The 26,369-nt window shown below is 43.5% G+C and overlaps 2 protein-coding genes across 4 annotated transcripts in view; one reads left to right on the forward strand and one right to left on the reverse strand.

Moving 5' to 3' along the window:
* RTF2 (replication termination factor 2) overlaps nt 1–26,369 on the forward strand; it is a 67,989-nt gene that overhangs the window by 14,579 nt on the left and 27,041 nt on the right. For all 3 annotated transcript variants that reach the window (XR_001712306.3, XM_009437446.5, XM_009437448.5), the window contains exon 5: nt 1,072–1,150. Coding sequence is in view for 2 of the 3 variants with exons in the window: in XM_009437446.5 (XP_009435721.1) it covers nt 1,072–1,150 (79 nt within the window). In the remaining variant the exon portion in view is untranslated. The remainder of the gene's footprint in view (nt 1–1,071; nt 1,151–26,369) is intronic.
* Nucleotides 11,161–17,349, reverse strand: GCNT7 (glucosaminyl (N-acetyl) transferase family member 7). The gene is given in 3 exon segments (XM_016938161.3): nt 11,161–11,438; nt 14,858–14,953; nt 16,299–17,349. Coding segments are annotated over 3 exon segments (1,293 nt in total). The 5' UTR covers nt 17,269–17,349; the 3' UTR covers nt 11,161–11,211.

Genomic DNA, 26,369 nt, shown 5'->3' on the forward strand with positions numbered 1-26,369 from the left:
CGTGAATACAGATTTACCTTCTTTTTAATAGCCATTTGGGTGTTTATAATTTATTTGACCATTTCCCTACTGAGGAACCTGTAGGTGGCCTCCTTCCTTTCCTTTTTACCTTGCTATACTACAAAACTTCCTGAGCACACATTTGTACATTTGCACACTTGTGGGCATGTTTCTGTAAGAAGAAACTCTTAAAAGTCACACTTTACTTGATACTGCCAAATTATCTTCCTAAAGTATTGTACTGTGTTGTATCCACCTGACAACAAATGTGCCTGTATCCTCAGTTTCCAACTGGATACTTTCAATCTCTTTTTTTTTTTTTTTAAGTGACAAGTGACAGAATCTGTCCCAGTTACCTAGGCTGGAGTGCAGTGGCACTATCATAGCTCAGGCCATCCTCCCACCTCAGCCTCCCTAGTAGCTGGGACTGCAGGGACCCACCATCACACTTGGCTAAGTTTTTAAAAAGATTTTTTTTTAGAGATAGGTTCTCAGTATGTTGCCCAGGCTAAAGACTCCTGGCCTCAAGTGATCCTCCCATTTTGACCTCCCAAAGCACTGGAATTTACAAGTGTGAGCCACTGTGCCCAGCCCCAATCTCCTGAATTACTGCCCGATAGGTAAAAAATGATGCGTCCTGGTTTTAAAAGGCATTTCTTTTAGCATTTGAGGTTAAGAATCCTTTGGTCTTTATATATTTTTTGTACGAACTGCATGTTAGTCCTCTTTGGCCATTTTTCTATTATAGTGTTGACTGTTGCTGTATAAGACCTTTTTGAATATTCATAAAATAAGCTCTGAATCTCATATTTATTGAAAATATTTCCTCCCTGAGTTCCTGTTCTTTTGACTTTTTATGTTTGTGGTTTCAGTTTTGATCTTTTTATTTTGGATATAACTGATGTCTTTCTTTTTTTCCTGCCCCTTTTCTATGAGAACGTACTGATTTTTTTAATGGAGTAAAATGTAACTATTTTAATCTTTGTGGTTCTTGGCCTTTGTATCAACTGAATAAATGTGAATTGATCATGTGATTAATACAGTCCTTCCCCCACTGGGTTATTTCTCCAGGTTCTGCTTCCTTCGGTGCTGCGGCTGTGTGTTTTCTGAGCGAGCCTTGAAAGAGATAAAAGCGGAAGTTTGCCACACGGTGAGTTCCTGACATGTACCATTTGTTCCTTCTCTGTAGCTGAGGAAATCAGATGGTTTAGGGTCCTTTCCCTCCATTTGTTCTTTCTGAAATCAGTTCTCATAAGTTGCTTTTCTGCTTCCATGGCTCTTGGTTGCTGGAAGTGCAGAATCCACTGGCCTCTTGTCACCTGACCACTGCCTGCCAGTCCAGGTCAGACCACACGAGGGCTGTTTCCTGAACGTGCCGCTGCCTCAGTTTCCTCTATCAGACCTGCTGTCCTGGAGGGCCTGCTCCCCCGTGAGCCCCCGTTCCATAGTTCTTACTTCTTCTGTGACTCCCTGGTGCTAAACCTCCTTCCACATTCCCCACGCACCTTGTTTTCTCACTCCTCCCATCGTAATGTAATTGCGTATGTATGTGTCTGCTTCCCCACCGGACTTAGTTTTTGAGGGTAGGAAACAAGGCTTGTTCATCTCTTTATCCGCAGGGCGTATTCTCTCCAGGGCACGTAGCGTGCCCTCAGTAAATGCTCGCATGGGTGGCGAGTAACTAGACATGAGAGCTAGCCTCAGCTCACGTGGAGGAAATACTGATGCTTTGCTTTAATGGCGCTGCTGCTGCTGAAGCCAGAATGTGTGTGTGTCTTGGGTGTACTGCTGGCCCATCGAAAGTGTGCTGCTTCATTTAACGTCATGGATGCCGGCAGCTTCTGAATGTATTTTGCCAGTATCAACCCTGTTTGTATTTCATTCCCCTCCCCACTGTGTTGTTGCTCCCTGTTGTGAAAGCCAGCAGCTTTCACTGAGTGATGGTTAGGGGCCATCATCTCTTCTAGGCACTGATCTGTGGGAAAGCATACTGAATAAGATCCATGAAGGCCCTTGCCCTCCTGCATCCCACATTCTGATTGGAGAGAGAGACACTCAACTAGATGAGCAAGGCAGAATCGATTGTGACCGATGCTAGGAAGGAAACACATGAGGCCATGTGATGGAGGGAGAGAGGCTGGCGTAGTGGTGGTCGGCAGAGGCATATCTGGAGGTTTGAGCTGAGACCCGAAGGGCACGAGGGAGCCAGCTGTGCACAGTCTGAGTAGCAGCCTCTTCGGCAGCAGGAACAGCATGTGCAAAAGCTCAGAAGTGACAGAGGACTTTGCGAGTTCAGTGAACAGAAAGTGTGAGAGTGGAGGGCTGGTGAGGGGAGTAGATGAGATTAAAGGGTTAGGCAGGGGTCATCTCATGCAAGGCCTGGGGGCCACACTGGGGCTTATGGATGTTATTCTAAGAGCAGCAGGAAGCCAGAAGGCAGCTGTAAGCCGGATGGGATGTGCATTAATTTTATTCTAAAAATCCTAGACGTGGAGGAGGACTGGGTGGCTCCCGTTACCTAGGCCCGGAGGCAGGCAGAGGTGAGTGGGGAAGAGGTCAGTGGGGGCGGTGAGTTATGTCCAGTTTGGGGTGACTATGAATAAAGCCTTCATAGAATGAGGAGTCTGTCTTATTAAGCTTTCTTTTAAGAAAAGAAATTCAAATAAAACATTTGGGAATTGGTTGATATTCAGCCAGAAGTATTTACCGTGGCTCCCGTATTAAGATGATGGCATAGATTCCAAGGGAAAATAAGATTTGGATGACATGGTTCCTGCACTCACAGAGATTGCAGTCCTGCAGGAATCATGTTATGTGAAACATCACACTCTTTTGCTTTTTGAGGCCAGGTACCAAACAGATGGTAAAGATATTGGCACTAAGGGGCCAGAGAACTTTTTTTTGTCTACTGGTAAGAAATGGCTTTATAAAGGGAGTGGCATTTGTTCTGGGCCTCAAAGGAAGAGCATGGTTATTGGTTGCACTCCCGGGGTTGGAGAGATTGCTGGTGGTAGCGGCGCTGCTCTGGGGAGGCGCACAGCCAGGTACTGGGTATCTCTGTAAGGTGTTGTCTGGCAGGACAGTGACGCCCATTTTGCTCTCCTTCAGACGACCTTCTGCTTGCTTTCAGGAGAAAGTCTCCCTTTAATCTTCGTACGTTTGTAACACTCTCTTAACTGCCTAAGAAAGTAGACTTTAAGCTCAGAGCTTTGGCAGGCAGGATCTAGCAAAACTGTTTGGTATTCTCTGCATTTTTATGGTAACTTGATATTTATGGCAAAGAGTACTGTTTCTCTATATTTAGCCTAGGAATATAAAGTTAACTGTTAGGTTGGGCACAGTGGCTCATGCCTGTAATCCCAGCACTTTGGGAGGCCGAGGCAGGTGCATCACCTGAGGTCAGGAGTTCAAGACCAGCCTGGCCAACATAGCAAAACCCTGTCTCTCCTAAAAATACAAAAATTAGCTGGGTGTGGTGGCACGCGCCTGTAATCCTGGCTGCTCGGGAGGCTGAGGCAGGAGAATTGCTTGAACCTGGGAGCTGGAGGTTACAGTGAGCCAAGATTGTGCCACTGCATTCCAGCCTGGGTGACAGAGTGAGACTCCATCTCAAAAAAATAAATAAATAAATAAATAATAAAGTTAGCAGTTAAAATGAAGCAGAAACAATGGGTAGATTTAAATAAAAATATTAAGATATTGACAGTACAGTTGGCAGGGGAATGGCTGAAGTTTGCAAAAGACTGTTGTAAGTCCTGCTGGGACTGTGATTGGTTAGTGGGGGAAAGAAAGGCAGCAGCAGTGCTCATGGGGCGGAAGCAGCCGGGCAGCCATACTGAGATGAATGGCAGGTGTGATCGAGGCCTGGTCCTGTCAGGACTGTGGGGTGGGGTACAGGAGCAGGGAGAGAGGCCGAGGTGTGAGTTGGACTGGATTGGGGAAACCTTCGAATGCCAGAAGGAGGAGCAGGAGTTCTAGTTCTTAAGAGTTCTCAGAATCATTGTAATGGGTCACCAGGTTTGGGGGACCTACTGATCTAAAGCAATCCAGTTTTTTCTTACGCCCATAATAGTACCCATCTGTTAGATGGGTGCACAGTTGTCCTTTGCGTTGGTTGGCCTAAAACAATCATACTAATAACCATGATGACACGTATGCAGTAAAACCTCACTGTCTGCCGAGCTTCACAGAGAAGCTGATTCTGTTCCGTGGAAATACAGCGTTACAAGGGAACTCTGAGATTATATCGTTGGTGCTTGGGAAATTTTACTGAAAGCTAGTAAGCTTTCAACAGTCTGTACCTTGCACTTCAAGAGAAGGGAAGGAAGCAGGAGGAAAGAGGAACAGAGCCACGTCAGGATTGCACAAGGGACAGTAGAGACCAGGTGACGAACAGGAGCGAGCGTAGGCTCCTCCCGGCTCCTCGTGGAGGCCGCCTTGGCTGTTGCGACTTTCTGCAGTTATGACAGGACACTGGTTGAAATTCAGGAATACCTCAGGAAATTGTCTTAAAAATACATCTGTTGCCAACAAAGAATGAACGAGATAATGAATGCTTTTTACTTTTATACTGTACATCAGAGTTGCCTTTGCAGAGCTGTGTTGAATACTCTGTGCTAGTTTGCTGGGGCTGCTGTAATTAAGTACCCAAGCCGGATGACTTACCGGAAAGTCATTGTCTTATAGTTCTGGAGACTAACGTCCAAAATCAAGGTGTCATCAGGGTTAGTTTCTTCTGAGGGAAGGATCTGGTCCAGGCCTCTCATTGGCTTCTAGACGGCCTTCGCCCTGTTCACATCATCTTCCCTCTATCATGTCTGTCTTTGTGTCCACATTTTCCCTTATTAGGACACCAGTCCCAATACTGGATTAGGGCCCAACTTAATGACCTCATCTTAACTAATTACATCTGCATTGACTGTGTTTCCCAATAAGGTCACATTTTGAGGTACTAGGGCTTGGACCTCAACATATGGATTCTGCGGGGGGACATAATTCAACCCATAATACACAATTTAGAAAATAAAATCATAGAGCATGGGGCCAGACATGGTGGCTCACGCCTGTAATCTCAACTCTTTGGGGGGCTGAGGTGGTTGGATCACTTGAGGTCAGGAGTTCGAGACCAGCCTGGCCAACATAATGAAACCCCGTCTCTACTAAAAATACAAAAATTAGCTGGGCTTGGTGGTGCATGCCTGTAGTCCCAACTGCTTAGGAGACTGAGGCAGGAGAATTGCTTGAACCTGGGAGGTGGAAGTTGCAGTGAGCCAAGATCATGCCACTGCACTTCAGCCAAGATAACGGCAAGGCTCTCTCAAAAAAAAAAATTATAGAGCATGGGACAGTCAGTGGCACATTAGAGTAGGAATCATTCGTTTATGCATGCAACCTTAGTCTGGTCTGTGCTGCTATAACAGAATACCCAAGACTGGGTAATTTATAAAGAACAGAAATTTATTTCCTCACAGCTCCAAAGCCTGAGAAGTTCAAGATCAAGGCACCAGCGTCTGGTGTGAGCCTTTCTGCTGGGCTCTAACATGATGGAGATCACATGGAGAAGGAGGGAGAGAGAGAATGAGAATAAGAGGGAGCCTGCCTGGTCCTTTAATAAGGACCCCACTCCCATATCCATCCATTCGTGCAGGCAGTGTCCCCATGACCCCAACTCCTCCCATGATGCCTCGCCCCCCAACACCATGGATTAGGGATCAGGTTTCCAACACATGAACTTTAGGAGACGCATCCAAACCATAGCACAACCAGTACAACAGTTTGGGCTCACACACCACCTCTGGCTTTGGGAATATCACTTCACGTCTTTAACCCTCAGATTCTAATATGTAAAATGAAGGAATTATAGTAAATTTTCAGATGCTTTTTATTTAGATCCAAAATTCTAAACAATAACATTATAAAATGAGGAAATAAATGACAAATTCATATACTTTTATCAAGAATCAAACTCCAATTTCTAATTCCAAATTTCTGAAGTTTAACGATACTAAGTACAGGTTGAATGTTCCTTGTCTGAAATGCTTGGGACCAGAATCTGTGTTTTGAATTTCAGATTTGTTTGGATTTTGGAATATTTATATAAACATAATGAGATATCGTGGGGATGGGACTCAAGTCTAAACACTGAATTTATTTAAATTTCATATACGCCTTATACATATAGAAGGTAATTTTATACAATATATTTAATAATTTTGTAAAATTAAAGTTTTGACTGTGACCCATCACATGAGATCAGGTGTGGAATTTCCCATTTGTGACACCAAGTTAGCACTCAGAATGTTTCAGATTTTCCGATAAGGAATTCTTAACCTGTATTTTGGTCAGGGTTGGCTAACTGCTGTAACAAACAACCCCAAAGTTCCAGTGGCTAATCCAGTGCGCAGCCTTCTTCCAAGGGGAAAGATTCAGGCTGCTGCTGTCTTATAGCTCTGACCTTTTGTTTTGGTCAGAAACAGAAGAGAACATCTCTTTTAGGAGGTTGTTATGGACCGGCCTGGAAGGGATGGGATTGGCTTCTACTCACGTTATATTGGCCAGAACTCAGTCACATGGCCACACCTGCCAGGTAGCTTGGGAAATGTAGTCTAGCTGGATGCCCAGGAAGAAGAGGTGAACACTAGCCATTCCTGCCAAACTCTGCCAAAAAGAAAAGTGATGGTGCAGGTTCAGGAACTGTAGTGCATCACAAAAGCATGAATGAAGGGAGATCAAGCCACAGTGTCAAAGTCTAAAACAAATATTTTCACTTTTTAGGTAATGTCTAAAATTTAGAGAAACCAGTGTTGTAAGAACGTCAGGAACCTCAGTGGTATTTTGGGTATACATTTTCTCCACTTTTCAGTCTGCAGTTTCACCAACAGTTGGCTTTTCAGTTCACTGGAAGAGACCTGAGGGTTGGAAATGGCTTTGGTGCCATGTTCTAAAACAACATGGTACGCACATGGATTTCAGTAAACAGGGTCCAAAGAGATGTTGTTGCTAGGTGTTTTTGTGTTTACTATAAACAAATCGCTAGCCAGAGTAATTAATTGTATTCCCTACGGTGCTGTGCACTTCTTGTAATAAGAGGAAATACATTGGAGTAATTACAGGCTGCCAAATAAATGACGGGCTTGTTACTCAGAGCATGACCCACAGACCTGCAAGATTGTCATCACCTGAGAGGTTTTTTGTTTATTTTTTAAGAAATGCCCACTCTAGGCCAGGGCACAGTGGCTGACACCTGTAATCCCAGCTTTTTGGGAGCTGAGGTGGGAGGATAACTTGAGGCCAGGAGTTCAAGACCAGCCTGGGCAACATAAAGAGACCCTGTTTCTACAACAAATTTTAAAATAGCCGTGGTGGCACACACATGTAGTCCTTGAGAGGCTAGGACAAGAGGGTGGCTTGAACCCAGGAGTTCAAGGCTGCAGTGAGCTGTGATGGTGCCACTGCATTCCAACCTGGGTGACACAGAGTAAGACCCTGTCTCGAAAAAAACAAAATAAAATAAAAAAACAAGTTAACTAAGAAAGAAAGAAGATAGAAAAGAAGAGAAGAGAAAAGAGAAAAGAAAGACTGACTCTCAGGCCCTACCCCAGACCAGTTGAAATAGAATCTACATTCTAACAAGATTCTTAGATGATTTGTATGCACAGTAAAATTTGAAAAGTGCCAATGTAGGGCTGGGCGCGGTGGCTCACACTTGTAATCCCAGCACTTTGGGAGGCTGAGGTGGGTGGATCACAAGGTCAGGAGATCGAGACCATCCTGGCCAACATGGTGAAACCCCGTCTCTACTAAAAATACAAAAACTAGCTGGGCATGGTGGTGTGTGCCTGTAGTCCCAGCTACTTGGGAGTCTAAGGCAGGAGAATCGCTTGAACCTGGGAAGTGGAAGTTGCAGTGAGCCAAGATCACGCCACTGCACTCCAGCCTGGGCGACAGAGCTAGACTCTGTCTCAAAAAAAAAAAAGTGCCAATGTAGAGTACTGGAGTTGTGATCTGTAGCATTGGACTTGCTACCTCTGTGGCTTCATTTATGTAGGCTTTGTAGATAGGTGAATGGGGTGTGTGGATGTTTTAAAGTTAGAAGTCAAAAATATATATACTCACACTGTCTACCTGCTTTTCATGGAGGGGGTGGAGTAGAAAGAGAAAAAGTTAAGTTAGGGAAAAGGAGTGTCGTCAGAAGTGGTCAGTGCAGCTGATTCTGGTTTTCAGGCTTTGGCCTTCTTCAGAGTATCTTAGGTTTCTGCCATCTTTATAGTCTTTGTGAATATTTAGCCTCAAGGAATCAGATAAGACACAGCATAGGCAGCCTTAAACTTTCACATGTTCATTTTGTTCTTTCACTCTACCCATGAACAGACTGAGGGTCTGATAAGGAGAGAGTGAGCCTAGGCTTCTTGTTCTCATGCTCACGGAGGCTGCTGCTTTCCCTTGGCCTCCCTGGCCTGTCGCAGCTGCCTGTCTCAGCCTCCCTGCCTCTCGGCCTCCCTGCCTCTCAAGCCTCCCTGCCTCTCAGCCTCCCTGCCTCTCAGCCTCCCTGACTCTCGGCCTCCCCACCTCTCTGACTCTTGGCCTTGTATTCCATTGCTGTCCCCACTCTCCACTGAAGCCCAGTCTCAGGCTTTTACATTCCACATGCATTTAGTGTACTTTTACTATTCTGCTTTATCCTGCTGTTACTGAAATGATTTTTTTTTTTTTAGATGGAGTCTTGCTTTGTTGCCCAGGCTGGGGTGCAGTGGTGCAATCTTGGCTCACTGTAACCTCTGCCTCCCAGGTTCAAGTGATTCTCCTGCCTCAGCCACCCGAGTAGCTGGGACTACAGGCGCCCACCACCATGCCTGGTTTTTTTTTTTTTTTTTTTTTTTTTTTTTGTATTTTTAGTAGAGACAGGGTTTCACCATATTGGCCAGGCTGGTCTGAAACTCCTGACCTCGTGATCCACCCGCCTCAGCCTTCCAAAGTGCTGGGATTACAGGCATGAGCCACCACGCCTGGCCGTACTGAAATGATTTGTTCAGGACATGTCTTCATTATAGCATTAAGCCTGTTGGGGTCAGGTGTTTGTTTCAATTTGTGCTTCTTTGTGTGACGTAAGGTCATGTAGCTGCCTGGGACTCAGTAGTCACACTGCAGAGTGTAGCTGCCTGGTCCAAATCCCAGCCCCACTTTCCCAGCTGTGTGGTCCCAGGAACATCCCATCATCTCCCTGTGCCTCGATTTTCTCATCTGTTAAAAGTGTCAGCCATTCTTCTGAGCACTTCCCCACCCAGGAGCACCCATGTCCTCCTAATGGTGCTGGTGGGCGGATGCTTTTACAGGGCCCCCTTCACAGTATGTGACTGGGTGTACCACGGGTTGACATTGGAATGAAGTGAAGGCAGGCTTATGTTTTAAGTAACTTGAAAGATGTAAGCTTTTTTATTGTTCCTTTAATGGGTTTACATTCAGTTGCTATTGAGTTATAAAATACCGGGGACATAATCGTGGCTAATCTGAGCTTTCTGAATGAACAGCCCGTCAGCATGTAGCCAGCTATCGCCTTTGGGGGCGCCGTGTTTGCCTGTAGAAATGTGTGGGAAGGTGGTGGTGGGCTGTCATGGGGCTCTTGTGTTCTTTTTGAAAGTCTTAATATTTTCCATATGTGCTTTCCTTGGATTAGATATCCAAGGGGAAGAAAGGTTTGTTTAAACAAAGGTGTTACTTTTCTGTGGTTCCTTGATGTTTGATTTGTGGGATCTGTCTTCCAAATAATCCCTTTTCCTTCTGTCTAGCTGTGATGTTTTCCCAGGGCTATTTCACACAGTGACTTGACTTCATTTCTATGCGTGGGAAGCTTCCATTTACTGAGGTGCTTACACTTTGCGTTGGAATTACGTTTCTTTAATTTCCTCTCCTCTGGTTCCTGTGTTCCCTTCTTTAAATCTCTTGTATGCTGTGCTGTTTAATAGTCACTCACTTCAGTTTCATACGATGCTGTGTGAACTCTTTTAGAGAAGGAGGATATATATAAAGTTCTCCACAACAGCAGCGGCAGCAGCAAAGTCGTGGACTTTCTAAGGGAGGAGACCCAGATCTGTGAATAGAGATAATCATGGCCATTCATGTCTCAGATCTGTGCTGTTCAGCATGGTACAATTAGCCACATGTGCCTATTTAAAGGTAACTTAAGGCCGGGTGCGGTGGCTCACGCCTGTGATCCCAGCACTTTGGGAGGCCAAGGCAGGCGGATCACCTGAGGTCGGGAGTTCGAGATCAGCCTGACCAACATGGAGAAACCGCGTCTCTAGTGAAAATACAAAAAAATTAGCCAGGCGTGGTGGTGCATGCCTGTAATTCCAGCTATTCGGCAGGCTAAGGCAGGAGAATGGCTTGAACCTGGGAGGCAGAGATTGCGGTGAGCCGAGATTGTGCCATTGCACTCCAGCCTGGGCAACAAGAGTAAAACTCCGTCTCAAATAAATAAATAAATAAAGGTAACTTAATTTTTAAAAATTAAATAAAAATAAAGATTCACTTTTGTAGTCGCTCTAGCCACATTTCCAATGCCCAGGAGCCCCTGTGGCTGTGGTGAGCAGTTAGACAGCTCAGCTGTGGAATGTCCACCATCACAGAAGGTGCTAGGAGACGACATGTCAAGACCGCAGACACTTGGGGCACCCTTTTATTTTTAACAAGCTGTGTTTTCTACTCCAGATGAGCTCCGTTTTACCCAGAGAAATACACTCTTCATTATTTTTCTAGGACCGCCAGAATAGGGTTACGTTGCTTGCAGCCAATGAGGACTGTTTCAGATAAGCATATTTTCATTTTCACTGGTAGTCTGTTCTTTCTTGGTATCTCATACACAGTAGTATCTGAGTCTTCAAAACAGGCTGTGTCATTCTTATTCCAGCTTGAGCCTGGATCCAGGTGTTTGGAGAATTTGGGTTTTCAGCAGCTTTTTACTGAAGCATTTGGCCTTCTAAGTGCATTGCTATATGTCACCAGTGGTAGCTTGAGTTTTTTTGTCTTGTGATTTCTTTCCCAAAGCTATAAAAGTGGCCTGTAATCAATAGTAAAGTCTTGTCAATAGCATGTTTCTGAATTCATTTTAGGAATAGTTTGTATCAAGGAATCATCTTCCCACTTCTTTGGTTCAGTGTTCTCTTGTTTCAAGTCAAGGAAACAGAATGATACCAGTAAGAAAGCAAACACTCCCTAGCGGTTCAGTCTCATATTGAAATGACTCTGCTGTTGAAAATGCCAGTGTGGCTCTATAGGAACTTCTGCCTGCCTCAGCACTTGAAGTCTGTGCCACCGCTCTAAGCAGGTAACCACAAGCGGGTCTGTCGAGGGTTCGAATTTGTTGGCAAACAGAGAAGGCGACTGAATGAGCCACGGCAGGTCTCCTGGTCCGTATAGGCAGATGTCTTCGACTTAGCGGCCTGCAGAAAGAAACACAAAAACCTAGCTGCCTTTGTTTCCTCACCCATTTTATTCACACACAGAAAGTGGCGCCTGCTCCGTCCGGTGTCACTGGTGAGCCTCAGCTTCACCAGAGTTCACATCAGACAGCATTTCCATGATTGCCTTGACAGGGGCTTTTATGTTGAATTTTGAACTTACGGTGGAAAGGGGCACTTTCATTGTTTTAGTGATTTCTGAAATCTTTGTTAGTTACTGCTTTAGGTGAATACCATGGGATTTAACTCACCACGCACACACGAGAGATGAGCTAGCACTCATTTGCCTGCTAAAATCTCAGTTCCGATAGATTCTGAGTTCCATGAACTTCTAAGTCTTTTCATTGGTTGTAAGTAGTTCATAAGAATGGTATGGATTTTAAATAAGTCATTGCTTCTATATTTTTTGGGGACCCCAGACATGCACCACCATGCCCAGCTAATTTTTGTATTTTTTATAGAAACGGGGTTTCGCCATGTTGGTCAGGCTGGTCTCAAACTCCAGGGCTCAAGTGATCTGCCCACCTCGGCCTCCCAAAGTGCTGGGATTACAGGTGTGAGCCACCGTGCCTGGCACTGCTTTTTATTTGTTTTTCAGAGTGAACATTTGATACAAACATTGAAGTGGGAATTACAGGCCAGGCACGGTGGCTCACACCTGTAATCCCAGCACTTTGGGAGGCCGAGGCGGGGGAATGACTTGAGCCCAGAAGTCTGAGACCAGCCTGGGCAATAGAGTGAGATCTCGTCTGTAATTTAAAAAAAAATTTTTTTAAAGTGGGAATTAGAGTTGGAATCCAGTGGTGACTGGATTCCTTGGAGACTCAGTGACACTTTTTATGTGCTTTTGACAACCGTGCTGGCTCTTTCTGCTCTTGCTTTTAATTCTCACAGTAACACTCTGAAGTGGATTCCGTCATCATTCCCATTTTGCAAGGGAGGAAACAGATTAGCGAAGTGAGGCCTCTGCGTATGTGTGAGAGGGAAGGAGGTCTGTTTATTTCAGAAACGTTGCTCTTTCTCTGCCCAGCTCCTTCCTGCTCTCTTTCCTCACACCAGCCCAGTAATCCTACTTTTAAAAAACCTATCTTGGCTGGGCGCAGTGGCTGACACCTGTAATCCCAGCACTTTGGGAGGCCGAGGCGGGTGGATCACGAGGGCAGGAGATCAAGACCATCCTGGCCAACATGGTGACACCTCGTCTCTACTAAAAATACAAAAATTAGCTGGGTGTGGTGGTGCGTGCCTGTAATCCCAGCCACTCAGGAGGCTGAGGCAGGAGAATCACTTGAACCAGGGAGTCAGAGGTTGCAGTGAACCGAGATTGCACCACTGCCCTCCAGCCTGGTGACAAAGCAAGACTCCATCTCAAAAAAAAACCTATCTTAAGGAAATACTGTTTTTAAAAGGGGCAGGGGGATGTATGCACAAAATGTCCAGTGTTGTTTCTAAGACTATGTAAGTGGCAGCTGTTACCATGATTTAACAAATTTTACCTGATAGACATATTTGCTACAATGTGCTAGAATCTCAGTAGAGTTACATTTAACTACTTTAATATTATAAATATGGGCCAGATGCAGTGGTTCATGTCTGTAATCTCAGCACTTTGGGAGGCCAAAGTGGTAGGATCACTTGAGCCCAGGAGTTGAGGGCCAGCCTGGGCAGCATAGTGAGACCCCATATCTACAAAGATAAAAAATTAGCTGGGTTTGGTGGCTTACACCTGTATTCCCAGCTACTTGGGAGACTGAAGTGGGAAGATCACTTGAGCCCAGAAAGTGGAGGCTGCAGTGAGCTATGATCATACCACCTGCACTCCAGCCTGGGTGACAGAGCGAGACCCTGTCTCAAAAAAAAAAAAAAAAAAAAAATTACAAATATGAAGACTATCAGTGGGAGAAACTTAGGACATAAGTGAAAAGCAACTCAGCTACACCTTGATTATAATGATACAGCTGTGCCATTTAGACACAGATGAAGTTGAACTAGAAGGGAATACAAATAAATGGACCATTTTCAGAGCTGTGTTAATGATATTTGAGTGATTAAAAATAAACCCTTTGTTGCTGGTTCTAATGGGATAGCTGGTCTTCTGCACGCAGAGTTGGACTGGGAGCTTGCCCATTGTAGTGGTGGCAGGCGGTTGCTCCCAGTCTGAGCCCCAGCCCTGCCCCTCCTCCCTGTGCCTGTGGGAGTGACTTCACTTACTTGAGCCTTGGGTTCCAAATCAGTAAAGGGTGAATAATGATTGTTTCTACCTGAGAATTGTTGTGAGGATTGAGTGCAGGCCCAAAGCTGGGACCCGGAAGATTTACCACCTCCCTACACACCAGGGCTTGGCCTACTTAGGGTGCTGACTCTGAATGCTGGCCATGGATGGCCACGCTACTGCCTAACTGTGAGTACCGTTTTCATACTGAAGCTAGTGATGGTAAGAACTTTCTGAAGTGTTTACTTTTAGGGAATGAGGACTTTGTTAGGATTTATACTAACTAGGGTTTTTTTCAAACATTGTTGAAACATTCTGATTTCATTGAGAATTCTGAATCATTACTTTATTATTGATAGTATCAACCCTTTATGACTTCTTACGCCATGTGCACACCTGAGGGGCTCCTGTTTTCAGGAAGAATCCGAGCCCCCTGCTTTTTCTGAGCATTTACTGACTAGTCCTGACAAACCCAAGTGTGTAATGACAGGGAGCCCCTGCTTTCTAAAGAAAGGGCAGAGCTCTTGTTAACCTGTTGTTTACCTGTCACCTTTCTACCATGTGAATGGATCCCTAATTGAATCATATCTGCTTTTGAAAACACCCCTTCAGTAGAAAATTGTTCCAGCCCTCTAACCTGGTCCCTCTGCTTCAGGAGGGTGGCTGTGCACATTGGCAGCAGGACTTACTTGTCTTTGAACTAGTCTGGTATTTGATTTACATTTTTTGTTTGTCTCCAATCTGTTTATTTTAGGCCAGTCTTTTAAACAGCTGAAAAACTGGGTAAACCTAGTTTATTTTTAATATCTAGTCTACTGTATTCAAACCCAAAGTCTCTACCCAAAATCACTGTTAAAATCAGTTATTGTATCTCTGTGCAGTAGTTCCTGCCACTGGGTAGGAAGCTGTGTGGAGACATATGGCAGGGCCTAGCTGTTGGCGCAGAGGGTATATTTACTTTGGGAAATTTTATCAACCTGTATTTTTTGTGATTTGTGTACTTTTCTGTATGAATCTTATATAAAAAGTTTTTTTAAAAAATTGACTCAACCTATACTAATTGGATCATCACTAATTCCAGATTACTTTAAACGTGATCCTCCGTCTTGCCCACTAGGATTGAGGCAGCAGTTTTATAGTTGTTGTAAAATTTGAAGCCTTTTTTGTTTTGTTTTGTTTTTCTTTTTACCTTTACGTCCATCATGAACATTTCCTTCCTCACTTTTCCGCTTAATGGCTCGAACATTTCCTTCCCAGCCAGCTTTTGGTGTAGCACCTGGAGCATCTAAGAGGAAAACAAAACCAGCATTCAGTGTGGAATCTGCTTCCCAGTTCTTTCAGTACAAGTTCTTCTGTGCTATCATTTCCATTTCCTCTAGATGAGGTAGTCAATGAGAAAAGTAGAGGGGAAAGTCCAACCTTCCTTGAGATGTTTCACTTGTAACATCTGATCAAAGGCTAGTGCTTTTGGGGGTGGGAGCATGTACTACGCTGGCAGTAGCATCCAGGTGGACCAAGGTTGGGGATCCCCATCTTTGTACTTGGGTTTCATTTTTCAGCCCTTTCTCCACCCCTTGTTACTCCCTTGCTGTATGCAGAGTGCTCTTTGTGATTCTCTTGGGGTTCTTTGGATTGTTTTCTCTGTAACAGCCCTCGGAGATTATTTGAAAATCAAACTTGCAGTGGACATGAAATTATATTAAAAAAACCCCAACCAATGTCTACTGGATTCATCGTACACCACTGTCTAGGCTGATTAGCTTAGTTGTTCAGGCTTGAAGCCACACTCCCTGTAGAAGCCAGTCCACCTTTTACAAAGAGAAAATACTGAAGTCCACATAAGGATGGTATCTGATTTCCCTCTACCTCTCAGAGAACCCATCTGAAGTATCAGATTTGCCACAAAATCATTACTAGCTTTAACATTTTCCATCTTACAGAGAGCCCTTAGCACAATGCCTGACACCAGTAGGTATCCAGTAGTATTTATAAAATAAATGAAGAACTTTCTAAAGATTTATACTCAGAATTTTCCAAAGTCTCAGGAGATGCAAAATGCCAGTACTTCTTTCTAGAGAGGGAACAAAAGCAGCCAGACTGGTTTGGGAACATCTTTCAGCTAACTTCAGACCCCTAAAATCAGAGAACTTCCTGTTTCCCTAAGTGGAAGGTCTTGCAAAACGTAGAACATTTACAAAGCCAAAGAAACATAGCTGAATTGAAAAAATGTTCAATTTTTTCAATAAATCTTATGGCCGGGCGTGGTGGCTCACACCTGTAATCCCAGCACTTTGGGAGGCCGAGGCAGGCGGATCACCTGAGATCGGGAGTTCCAGACCAGCCTGACGAACATAGACAAACACTGTCTCTACTAAAAATACAAAAATTAGCTGGGCATGGTGGTGGGCGCCTGTAATCCCAGCTACTTGGGAGGCTGAGGCGGGAGAATGGCGTGAATCTGGGAGGTGGAGCTTGCAGTGAGCCGAGATCGCGCCACTGCACTCCAGCCTCGGTGACCGTGTGAGACTCTGTCTCAAAATCAGTCAGTCAGTCAATCAATCAATCAATCAATCAATCTGCTGCTGTTGCTGCTGACTGCACAGGCATCCATATCGGTGGGTCTTTCTTACCTTTTAGTCAGTTCAGGGTCACCCAGTAGTGTTGCTCTGGGCTGCGGATGTCTTTAGACCACTGAAGCATGTCTTTTGCACGGATGTCAGTCAGTATGAACTCTACAAACTTCCTTGTAAGTACATAGTAAGCACTTCCAAAATAAATGGTTAAGTTATGGGGTGGTTTGTCTTTGAATCTGTTATTTGGAGGTGCATAGATACTTCCTTTAGGAACGAATTCGAGATGACTTTGACTTGTCTTGGATTTAATGTGCAGTGGTTGGATTACTCCAGGAGTAATATTTTTATCACTCCATTTGCTTCTGATGTAGTATATGATTTCTCTGTTGGTTTTGATGGGAAAATCCTGTCCACAAAGATTGATGACATAGTTCCATTGAAATTTAGAATGCACTAGATCTTTCATACAGTTAATATCTGCCTGTAGTCTTGTAAAGCCAGCATAAGCCACCTTCTCTGTCTTGGAAGAAATAAAAACGTTTTCAAAACAGTTAACCAAGGTTTGCACAGCAGTCTTAGACTTCTTTGGGGCCTTTTCATCAACATGAATACAATAAACATTTTGAGGTACATAAATAGCTCTGAGAAGCTGCACAAACATGGCCAGCTCCTTATGAATAGTTATAATATATGCCAAAGAGAAATCGCCCTCTTCTGCAGACAGGGGTCTGGTTATGAAATGCAGCCCCCGAGAAATCCTGGAGCAGTTTCCTGGTGTGTGTAAATGAGCATGTATTTCAGATTTATGAGGGGTTTTGCAAAATTTTGCAATTTGGGGGGCCGCCCCTTTCCCTTCAAATAAAGCGGAACACAGTTCATCTGGGTAAAAGCCACATTCTACTACTTCTGGTTGGGCAGGTTCTTCTTCTGATTCTGCAGGAGTTGGATTCCTTAAGTAAAGAAAAATGAAGATGCAAATGACTGCCCTCACGACAAGTCCAGACTTTGTGGCTCGAAGCTGGCTCATATCTTGAGCTCCAGGTGCATTCTTATTACCATAATTTGAGTATTTTTTCCTTTAAGCTTCCTAAAAGAACAACAGATACAATTTAGGGTGTTGTAATTCTCCCCCCCAACTTTATTGAAATACACTAAACTACATATACACACCCATGAAACCGTCATTGCAATCAAGATAACAAGCATTTCCCTCACTCTTCAAAGTGTTCTTATGCTCCTTTTTATCCTCTTTCTTTCCATCCACATCTCTGGCAATTGCCGATACGCCTTCTGTCACTCTAGTTTGTCAGTGTGTAACTCTTTAAGAAACTGCCAAACTGTTTTCCACAGTGGTTGTACCAGCAATGTATGATAGCCATTTATTATATAGCCTCTGGCATACTTGATGTGGTCAAATGTTTTAATTTTTACCTTTTAATGAGTGTGTAATGTTAGTTCCCTGTAGTTTTACTTTGCATTTCCCTAATGACTAATGATGTTGAGCATATTTTCATGTTATTGCCCTTATTTAGGGAGATGAAAAATCTCAAATACTTACTTTGGACATAGACACTGTCCTGTTCTGCCTTATTCAAAGTTCATTGTGTGCCATTATTCTGCATATAAGACTAAATCTTTCCAACAGAAGAAGTGACAAATTAAGAGGAATTTTATGATTATACACTTAAACCTGTTGAAGTGAATTTCTGGGCCAGGCATAGTGGCTCATGCCTGTGATCTCAGCACTTTGGGAGGCCAAGGCAGAGGATCACTTGAGCCCAGGTGTTCAAGACTAGCCTGGGCAACATAGTAAGACCCCATCTCTATAAAAAACTTAAAAATTAGCCAGATGTGGTGGTGCCCTGATTATCCCATTGCACTCCAGCCTGGGTGACAGAGTGAGACCGTGTCTCCCAAAAAAAAAAAAAAAAAAGTTTCTGAATTATTTTTAGGAAAGATGTCATAGATTAAAAACAAGGTATCTTTATCTAATAACATTATTTGATAATCATGTAGTTGTTTGTCTTGAGTCTACAGAGGTACATGAATAGGTGTAGCAATAGCAAAAAGTGACCAAAAGGTTTCAGTTAATTAATTATTACACGCAAGGATCATTCTCTGGAATTTAGGGAAGAAGATTGATAGGTAACATGTCAAGCTTTATATTGTTAGAAAGTATTTGTTTTTCTTGTTTATGAATCTTGACTTGGTTTCCATTAAAAGTTGCATGTTATTCCTACTTCCTGTTTTTCAGAAGACCATGTACGTGTGACTGGTATTTGAGCTCAGGTTGGACACTGGTCCCTTGCCTTTCCACATCATTTTTACAAATGCTGTTTGGATAATGCCTCAAACAGGCAGCATTTTTAGTTATCCTTGTGTTCTTAAACTCTGAGCCAACAAAAACTGTTAACATTGACTGTGGATTTTAAAGATGTTGTATTTATTTTCATCGTACAGTTTATTTCTACCCATCATGCTTCCAAAATAAATAGCAGCCACTGCCGAGGTATGTCAGGCCGCAGCGTGTTCCACTGGTTCAGTAAATGGTTTCTGCCCCAAACATGGAACCTTACAGCCTAATTTAAAGACACTCTTATAAATTATGTAATACTTATCTTTTTTTTTTTTTTTTTTTTTTTTGAGACAGAGTCTTGCTCTGTAACTCAGGCTGGAGTGCAATGGTGCGATCTCGGCTCACCACAGTCTCCGCCTCCCGGGTTCAAGCGATTCTCCTGCCTCAGCCTCCCAGGTGCATGCCACCATGCCCGGCTAATTTTTGTATTTTTTTAGTAGAGACAGGGTTTCACCATAATGGCCAGGCTGGTCTCAAACTCCTGACCTCGTGATCCACCCGCCTAGGCCTCCCAAAGTGCTGGGATTACAGGCGTGAGCCACCACGCCTGGCAATACTTATGTTTATAAACATGAAACCATCATAATTTATACATTTTATATGAGATTTCTAAATTAAATTAAACCTGACCATAGAAATTGAATAGGAAAGAAAAATGTTCTTGAAATGAAAGTAAAGCTTTTTACTACTTCTCCTGTAAGAATTTTGATTAAAGATAAACCAGATACCATAGTTTGTCATATCTTCCCCTGTATTACGACTTTAGTATAGGAAGAAGGGTTTGGGTTTTGTTTTTTTTTTCTGTTGTCCTTTTATTTTGTTTTTTGAGACAGGGTCTCACTCTGTCACCCAGGCTGGAGTGAAGTGGCGCCGTCTCAGCTCACTGCAACCTCTGCCTCCCCGGTTCAAGCGATTCTCCTGCCTCAGCCTCCTGAGTAGCTGGGATTACAGGCATGTGCCACCACGCTAGCTAATTTCTGTATTTTTAGTAGAGATGGGATTTCACCATGTTGGCCAGGCTGGTCTTGAACTCCTGACCTCATGTGATCCACCCTCCTTGGCCTCTCAAAGTGCTGGGAATTTTTAGGTGTGAACCACTGCGCCCGGCCTATTTGTTTTTTTGGTTTTCTGTTGTTTTTTTTTTTAGGAGGAGTTTCGCTCTTGTTGCCAAGGCTGGAGTGCAATGGCGTGATCTTGGCTCACTGCAACCTCCACCTCCTGGGTTCGAGCGATTCTCTGGCCTCAGCCTCCCAAGTAGCTGGGATTACAGGCATGCACCACCACACCCAGCTAATTTTGTATTTTTGGTAGAGACGGGGTTTCACCATGTTGGTCAGCCTGGTCTCGAACTCCTGACCTCAGGTGATCCACCTGCCTCAGCCTCCCAAAGTGTTGGGATTACAGGCGTGAGCCACCTCGCCCAGCTAGTTTGTTGTTTTTAAGATAACTTGTGAAAGCATTCTGTTCCTCCTGTCACAGAAGTGAGTTAGCCCCTCATCACTGCCAAATGATACCCCATGTAAATTTGGCTGTGCGCCGAGCCCAGGAGATTGGGTATTTTCAGTAGTTTATAATAATTAAATGAAGACAGGCCCCAAGGGTAGCCATTGTCCTTTGGGAAAATACCCAGGCTAAGAGTTTTTCCCTCCCCTGTATAGAGACAGGGACATGGCCAGTTCAGTGTTAACCTGCTGTGGCCCTCTACCTTGGTTCCATCAGCACCAGCTTTCACTGTGGCCCAGTTAAATCTTCCCTCTGGCTTAGGTTCACTGTGAAACTTCAGAATGGATGCCTGCTGGACTGCCCTGCTGAGTGGGAACCAGGGTCCCCAGCAGTTTAGTTTGTCATTGTTTCAACATAAACTTTTTTTTGAGACAAGGCCTCACTCTATCACTCAGGCTGGAGTGCAGTGGTGTGGTCATGGCTCACTGCTGCCTCAACGTCCTGGGATTTGGTGATCCTCCCACTTCAGCCTCCCCAGCAGCTGGGACTACAGGCATCTGGCTAATTTTTTGTAGAGACAAGGTTTTGCCACACAAGCTTTTTTTAAAAAAAAAAATCTTTTAAAAATTGATATATAATAATTATATATGTTTATGGATCACAGAGTAATGTTTCAATACACACAATGTATCAGCACAAGCTTTTTAAGGCAGTCAGGCCCTCTATTGTAAATGTAGCCTTTGGAGATCTCACTGCTGTTGCTGTCACTTGAACATAACATCTAGTGGGTAATATGAAAATTCCTGGAGGAATAAACTTTTCATGGCCTGACTTTTTTTTTTCCTTTTAAGATAATGGTGAACATTATTTTCAGTTTTGCAAACATTTCCTAGCAATTCTTAGTTTTTGTTGTGGCTGTTTTATTTCTATATTGTGAAGTCAGCTATTTTAATGAAAAAATAATGAAGGTTTAGTTACTAAACATGAGATTTTCTGTCACTAAATTAATTTCCAGTAAATGTAGGTGCTATTTTGTAAGTGCGGGGAATATGCCTCTCATAAAAAAGTGTTCTTACTGAGTTTTTGAACCATTTTTTCCTCCATAGAAAGATGTTTAAGATATTTATTGTAAAGGCTGTAGAAAGAGTGGCTGTTACCCTGTGTATTATGTATGGAGTAGGTATGCAAGTTCTTTGGAACAGACCTATTTTTAACATTCCAGTGTCCTATTTTCCTTGTGTATTACTAGATCACAAACAGTTTCTAAAATTTGGGGGTTAGCCTGGGCGATGTAGTGAGACCCCTTCTCTACCAAAAAATAAAAAAAAAATTAGCCGAGTATCAGGGGTCCCAAAATTAGCCAAACCTGTGGTCTCAGCTACTCAAGAGGCTGAGGTGGGAGGATCATTTGAGCCAGGGAGGTTGAGGCTGTAGTGAGCCGTGATCATGCCCACTGCACTCCAGCCTGGGCAACAGGGTGAGTGAGACCCTATCTCCAAAATAAAATAAATTTGGGGGTTTGTGTGTGAGAGCATCTCAAGGCTTTTTTCATGCACTGTCTTTCCTTAAATTGTCTTTCCTAGACCTGGTATATTTTAATAATCTTTTAGCCCTCCATATCTGCAGCCTTTGAAAGGTAGCATTGTTAAATATGTATATAGTGTACAGTGGGACAAAACAGCTTCCAAGCCATGAATAATGTTAAAAGTTAACCATTCAGTTGACTGAAGCCGTCTAGCATCCAAGAGATACAGTAGAGTATCTTTCAATGGAAATCATTGTCAAACTTATGGTCAAGGATGGTGGTTAACTTTTTTCCCCTTTATGTAGTGCCAGAATCTGCACAAGAACAGGAATGATTTCCAGTTATAATTCTCAGAGTGGAATTATTTTACATTTTATGTTTTTGTCCAGGGTTAAAATACTTCCAGGGAGTTTTTTCAAAACACATTGCTCTTCTAATTAGAGCCAGTGCCTGTGTTCTTTTTTTCTTGTAATTCTTCTACAGTCTTCCTCTCCCGACTCTCAACAAGCCTTCACAGCCAGTAGCAAAAGTCAGCAATATGGGTTTGATATCGCATTACCTCCAGAACAGTTCGTTGAAGGATATAGTCTTTGAGAATTTGTTAGGATGGGATTTCATTTGTGGTAAAGACTTTTTAGGGTGAGTTGGCAGCATCCCATATATACTCTTTCGTTGCATTTTTTATATGTATATATTTTAAAGGAAATTCCTATGAGTAAATAGATAATGGATGGGAACCTTTAAAGGTGAACCCAAAATATTTTGCCATATATTCTAGAATATTACTATTTTAAAGCATTAACATTAATTTAACCAGCATAAGCAGTTGATTTAGCACCCAAAGTTTCTGAGAGCTTTACTTTTCAAAAAGGGTGGGGGTTAAGGGAGGCTCAATATTGCGTTTACCTTATTAGGAACCTCATATTTAGCTTCAGGAAATGGGCTTTGAATCAGGGCCCCAGTGTTAGGCTCACAGCCCTAGCACTTACGAGTCTGTTGGGCAAGTAACGGAAGCTCCCTGAGTGTCCATTTTCTTGACTGCGGATGTGGTGTATGGTAGTGTCTGCCTCACAGGGACACTGGGAGGAGGTGCGGGAGTGAAGGATGTGAGTTTCACACTGAGCCTGGCCCTAGGAGGTGCCCTGTGCTCACCGGCACTCACCCTCGGAGTAATGCGGCCCCAAAACCATAACTGCAGGTGCTGTCTTCACTTGTCCTAAAGTCTCTGTAGCCACGCAATGAAAATGTGGTGTCTCTTTCTCTCTGAGCTCAGAATGCTGTCCAGAGCAGCCTCAATGTTAGCACAATGTTTTCTTGAGTTACTTGAGATGAGTTGGACACATTTTGAATTCAAAAGCTGTCTCACTGTCCAGTGAAATGGATGCCTTTCACAAAATGCTTATTCCTAAAACATGTATAAGTTATTTTAGCCATTTTGATGGAAAGAAGAAAACTTTATTTTAGGATATCCACTCAAAACAACGACAAGAAATAAAACATTTTAGTTTACAAAATGAGAGCTGAGGATTTGCACGTGGCCTTGAATCTGCCTCTCATGTGAAGGGTTGACAAATGGTAGCATTTTATATTTAAAAATCTAGTTGATGCCATACTGGGAAAATATTCTACTTTTATTTTCCTTGGCTTAAACAAGAAGTGGGGGCTATTTTTGAGATAAAAAGACACCTGCAACACCTGCATTTCAAATATTACTCATATTCTAATATTTTAAAACCACAGAGCAAAGAAAAACATAATTTACTTCAAAAAGTATACCTGTGGCCAGGTGTGGTGGCTCACACCTGTAATCCTAGCACTTTGAGAGGCTGAGGTGGGTGGATCACTTGAGGTCAGGAGTTTGAGACCAGCCTGGCCCAACCCAACATGGTGAAACACTGTCTCTACCAACAATAAAAAATTAGCTGGGCATGGTGCTGTGTGCCTGTAATCCCAGCTACTCTGGAGCCTGAGGCAGGAGAATCGCTTGAAATCAGGAGGCAGAGGTTGCAGTGAGCTGAGATTGCACTACCACACTCCAGCCTGGGTGACAAAGTGAGACCCTGACACACACACACACACACACACACGCACATGCACATGCACATATACCTGCTTAACCTTTGCCATTGGTGGGTCCTGCATAGCTATTGAGACGCTTACCAGGAGAAGCCCCCTGGTTCCTGGAGTGGGAGTCCTGGCGGTGTCAGGGCCCAGCCTGGCCTTTCTCTCCCATCGGTTCCTCCCCGGCAGCGGCGCCTGCTTCAGTCACTTGAGTAGAGTTGCTTGGCAGGTTTTGTTGCCATCTGTCCCTGGAGAGTTTTATTCCTGTTGGTTCTGACCTGCAGATTGAAAAGTTGCTGCTTTTGCTTCTCTGAGTATTTCCTTGGGACCGGATCCTTCCTGAAAAACAAAATGAGACAACAGAAGATGCCTGACCCAGATGAAGGGCGCACAGTCACTCACATTGAGAAAACTGCAGGATGAAATCGTGGCATTCATGGGTCAGCATCTTGAAATTATTTTAAATACAGGAGGCGTGATTTAGTTATCAGACCCTCTCTCATTAAGGGGATAAATAAAAGTCACTTAAAAATCCTGTTTCTCCATAAATAGCATTCAAAAAAATCCAGACATTTTACAAGGCGGGGGCTGAGCCTTCTCTGTGCTCTGTAGCGCCCCCAAGGGTGAGTCTGTGCCATAGCATGTGGTGAAGGTGGGGTCTGACTGCACCCCTTCGCTAGGCTTTCCTCTTCCCTTCTTTCTCCACCTCTGGGTACTTTTCTTCTTAACATCCTTTCCTTTTCTGGTTTTAAAGGTTCTCTGCTTGCTGGTACTCTCTGCAGGCTTGCCACAGACAGCTCTATTAAGAATATCGGCACCAAGAGACATAGATCACACACCGTAGAGATTTCTTATCTTCTATGTGCCTTGACGCCTAAGCGGGATGTGTGGTCAGATGAATACAGATTCTCTTCACCTGCTCGTGGGGTGCCTCTGAGACACATGCTGCTTTTTTGCAGAACAGATGTTGCTGTTGCCATAGCACAGAGTGTTAGAAAAACACTGAGCAGACAGAATGTAGTCCCCATAATCTTCAGGGGTTGTGGCATTCATGTGGCCTTCCAGTGGGGAGACCCCATACATTTTGTTTGTGTGATGTTCAGAGTCCGTGAGTTAAGGTTCTGATTTGATCTAGCAAGAATCAGAAAAGGTTAGGTCCTTTTATGTGTGGGAGAGTCACATTGCCAGCTTGTGAGGTCTTGCTGTGCCTTCCTTTCCCCTGCATCTTGAATGCTTGTTTTGAAACATGTCCTTGCTGGGTGCGGTGGCTCATATCTGTAATCCCAGCACTTTGAGAGGCTGAGGTGGAAAGATTGCTTGAGGCCTGGAGTTTGAGACCAGCCTGGAAACATAGCAAGACCCCGTCTCTACAAAAAATTCTTAAAAATTAGCCGGATATGGTGGTGCGCACCTGTAGTCCTAGCTACTTAGGAGGCTAAGGTGGGAGGATTGCTCGAGTCCAGGAATTTGAGGTTACAGTGAGCTAGGATCGTGCCACTGCACTGCAGTCTGGGCAACAGAGTGAGGTGCCATCTCATAATAATAATAATAATAATAATAATAATAATAATAATAATATTTGCCCTGTGGGTGCACCTGGACTAGACGGCAGATCTGCTCACACTGGCCCATTCCTGGGGGTCGAGGGTTGGTGCTGGGTTTCACTTGTTGTCTCACATTCTACATCTGGAAGGAGGAAGCCATTCTAAGCCAAATAGCAGTGCAAGAAGCAACTGAGGAAATGCTGGGGAGTGTTGCCCACATTAAACGTTACACTTCCACATTGCTGCGGGAAATGCCAACACAAGAAGCAAACATACTAGACGAGCTGAGCCACCCATTTCTATTGGTAATAAATGGACAAAGGGTAAATCGGCTTTGTGTATAAACCTCTTATACAGATTGACTAAAGTAAAACATTTAAAAAATGAAATCCCTAATAAATAAAAGGACATACGGTATAATTTACAAAACAGGTGTCGTGAATGCAGTGGGGTTTTTTTATGTTTCTTAATCCAAGCCATAAAGGAGCTATCTCCCTTGCCATTCAGATTAGCATAAGTTTTCCTTCAAAACATACGATGTGATGGGCACCGTCACGTATGGGGATGTATATTTTCATGCAAGCTTTTGGGAGAACTGCTTGGCTTTAAAATCTCATCTCCTTTTATCCTACTTTGAAATATTTCCTTAGGCTCTGTTCTTATTCGTTCATTCAGCAGTTATTCACCGTGTCCATTGTGGGCAGAACCCTAGGCTCCTCCCACCATGGAACATGAAGACAAAATGCTTCCTGCTTGGGGCTAACAGTGTAGTGGAGGAAACACACTGTTTTAAAAGTCAGTACAAACATGCAGACATACACTCATTTACTCTAAGCCATGGGGTACTGCAAAAAAACAAAAACAGGATTCCGTGATAGAGAATGACTACGTCTCGGAAGTAGAATTCCTAGGTCAGAGATGCATGCAGTCAGCTGTTCACTGCTAATATTATTGGTAAGGACAAAGATTGGGAAGCCACTGTTTCATTTGTTAAAGTGATATAAATATCTAGATACATTAGCATATTGCTCCTAATTTGACCACTGTTCCCCTCTTGGCACTTCCCCTACTGGCCTTTTTAAAAATACTTTTAAAAAGCATCCAGAGGGCATATGAATATAAATATACAATTACTAGTTTGCTTTTTCCTTTAACTTATGATAAGCATTTTCTACATTGCCCCAAACTCTAACCGTATA

Source organism: Pan troglodytes, chromosome 21 (genome assembly GCF_028858775.2).
Source record: "Pan troglodytes isolate AG18354 chromosome 21, NHGRI_mPanTro3-v2.0_pri, whole genome shotgun sequence".
NCBI lineage: Eukaryota > Metazoa > Chordata > Mammalia > Primates > Hominidae > Pan > Pan troglodytes.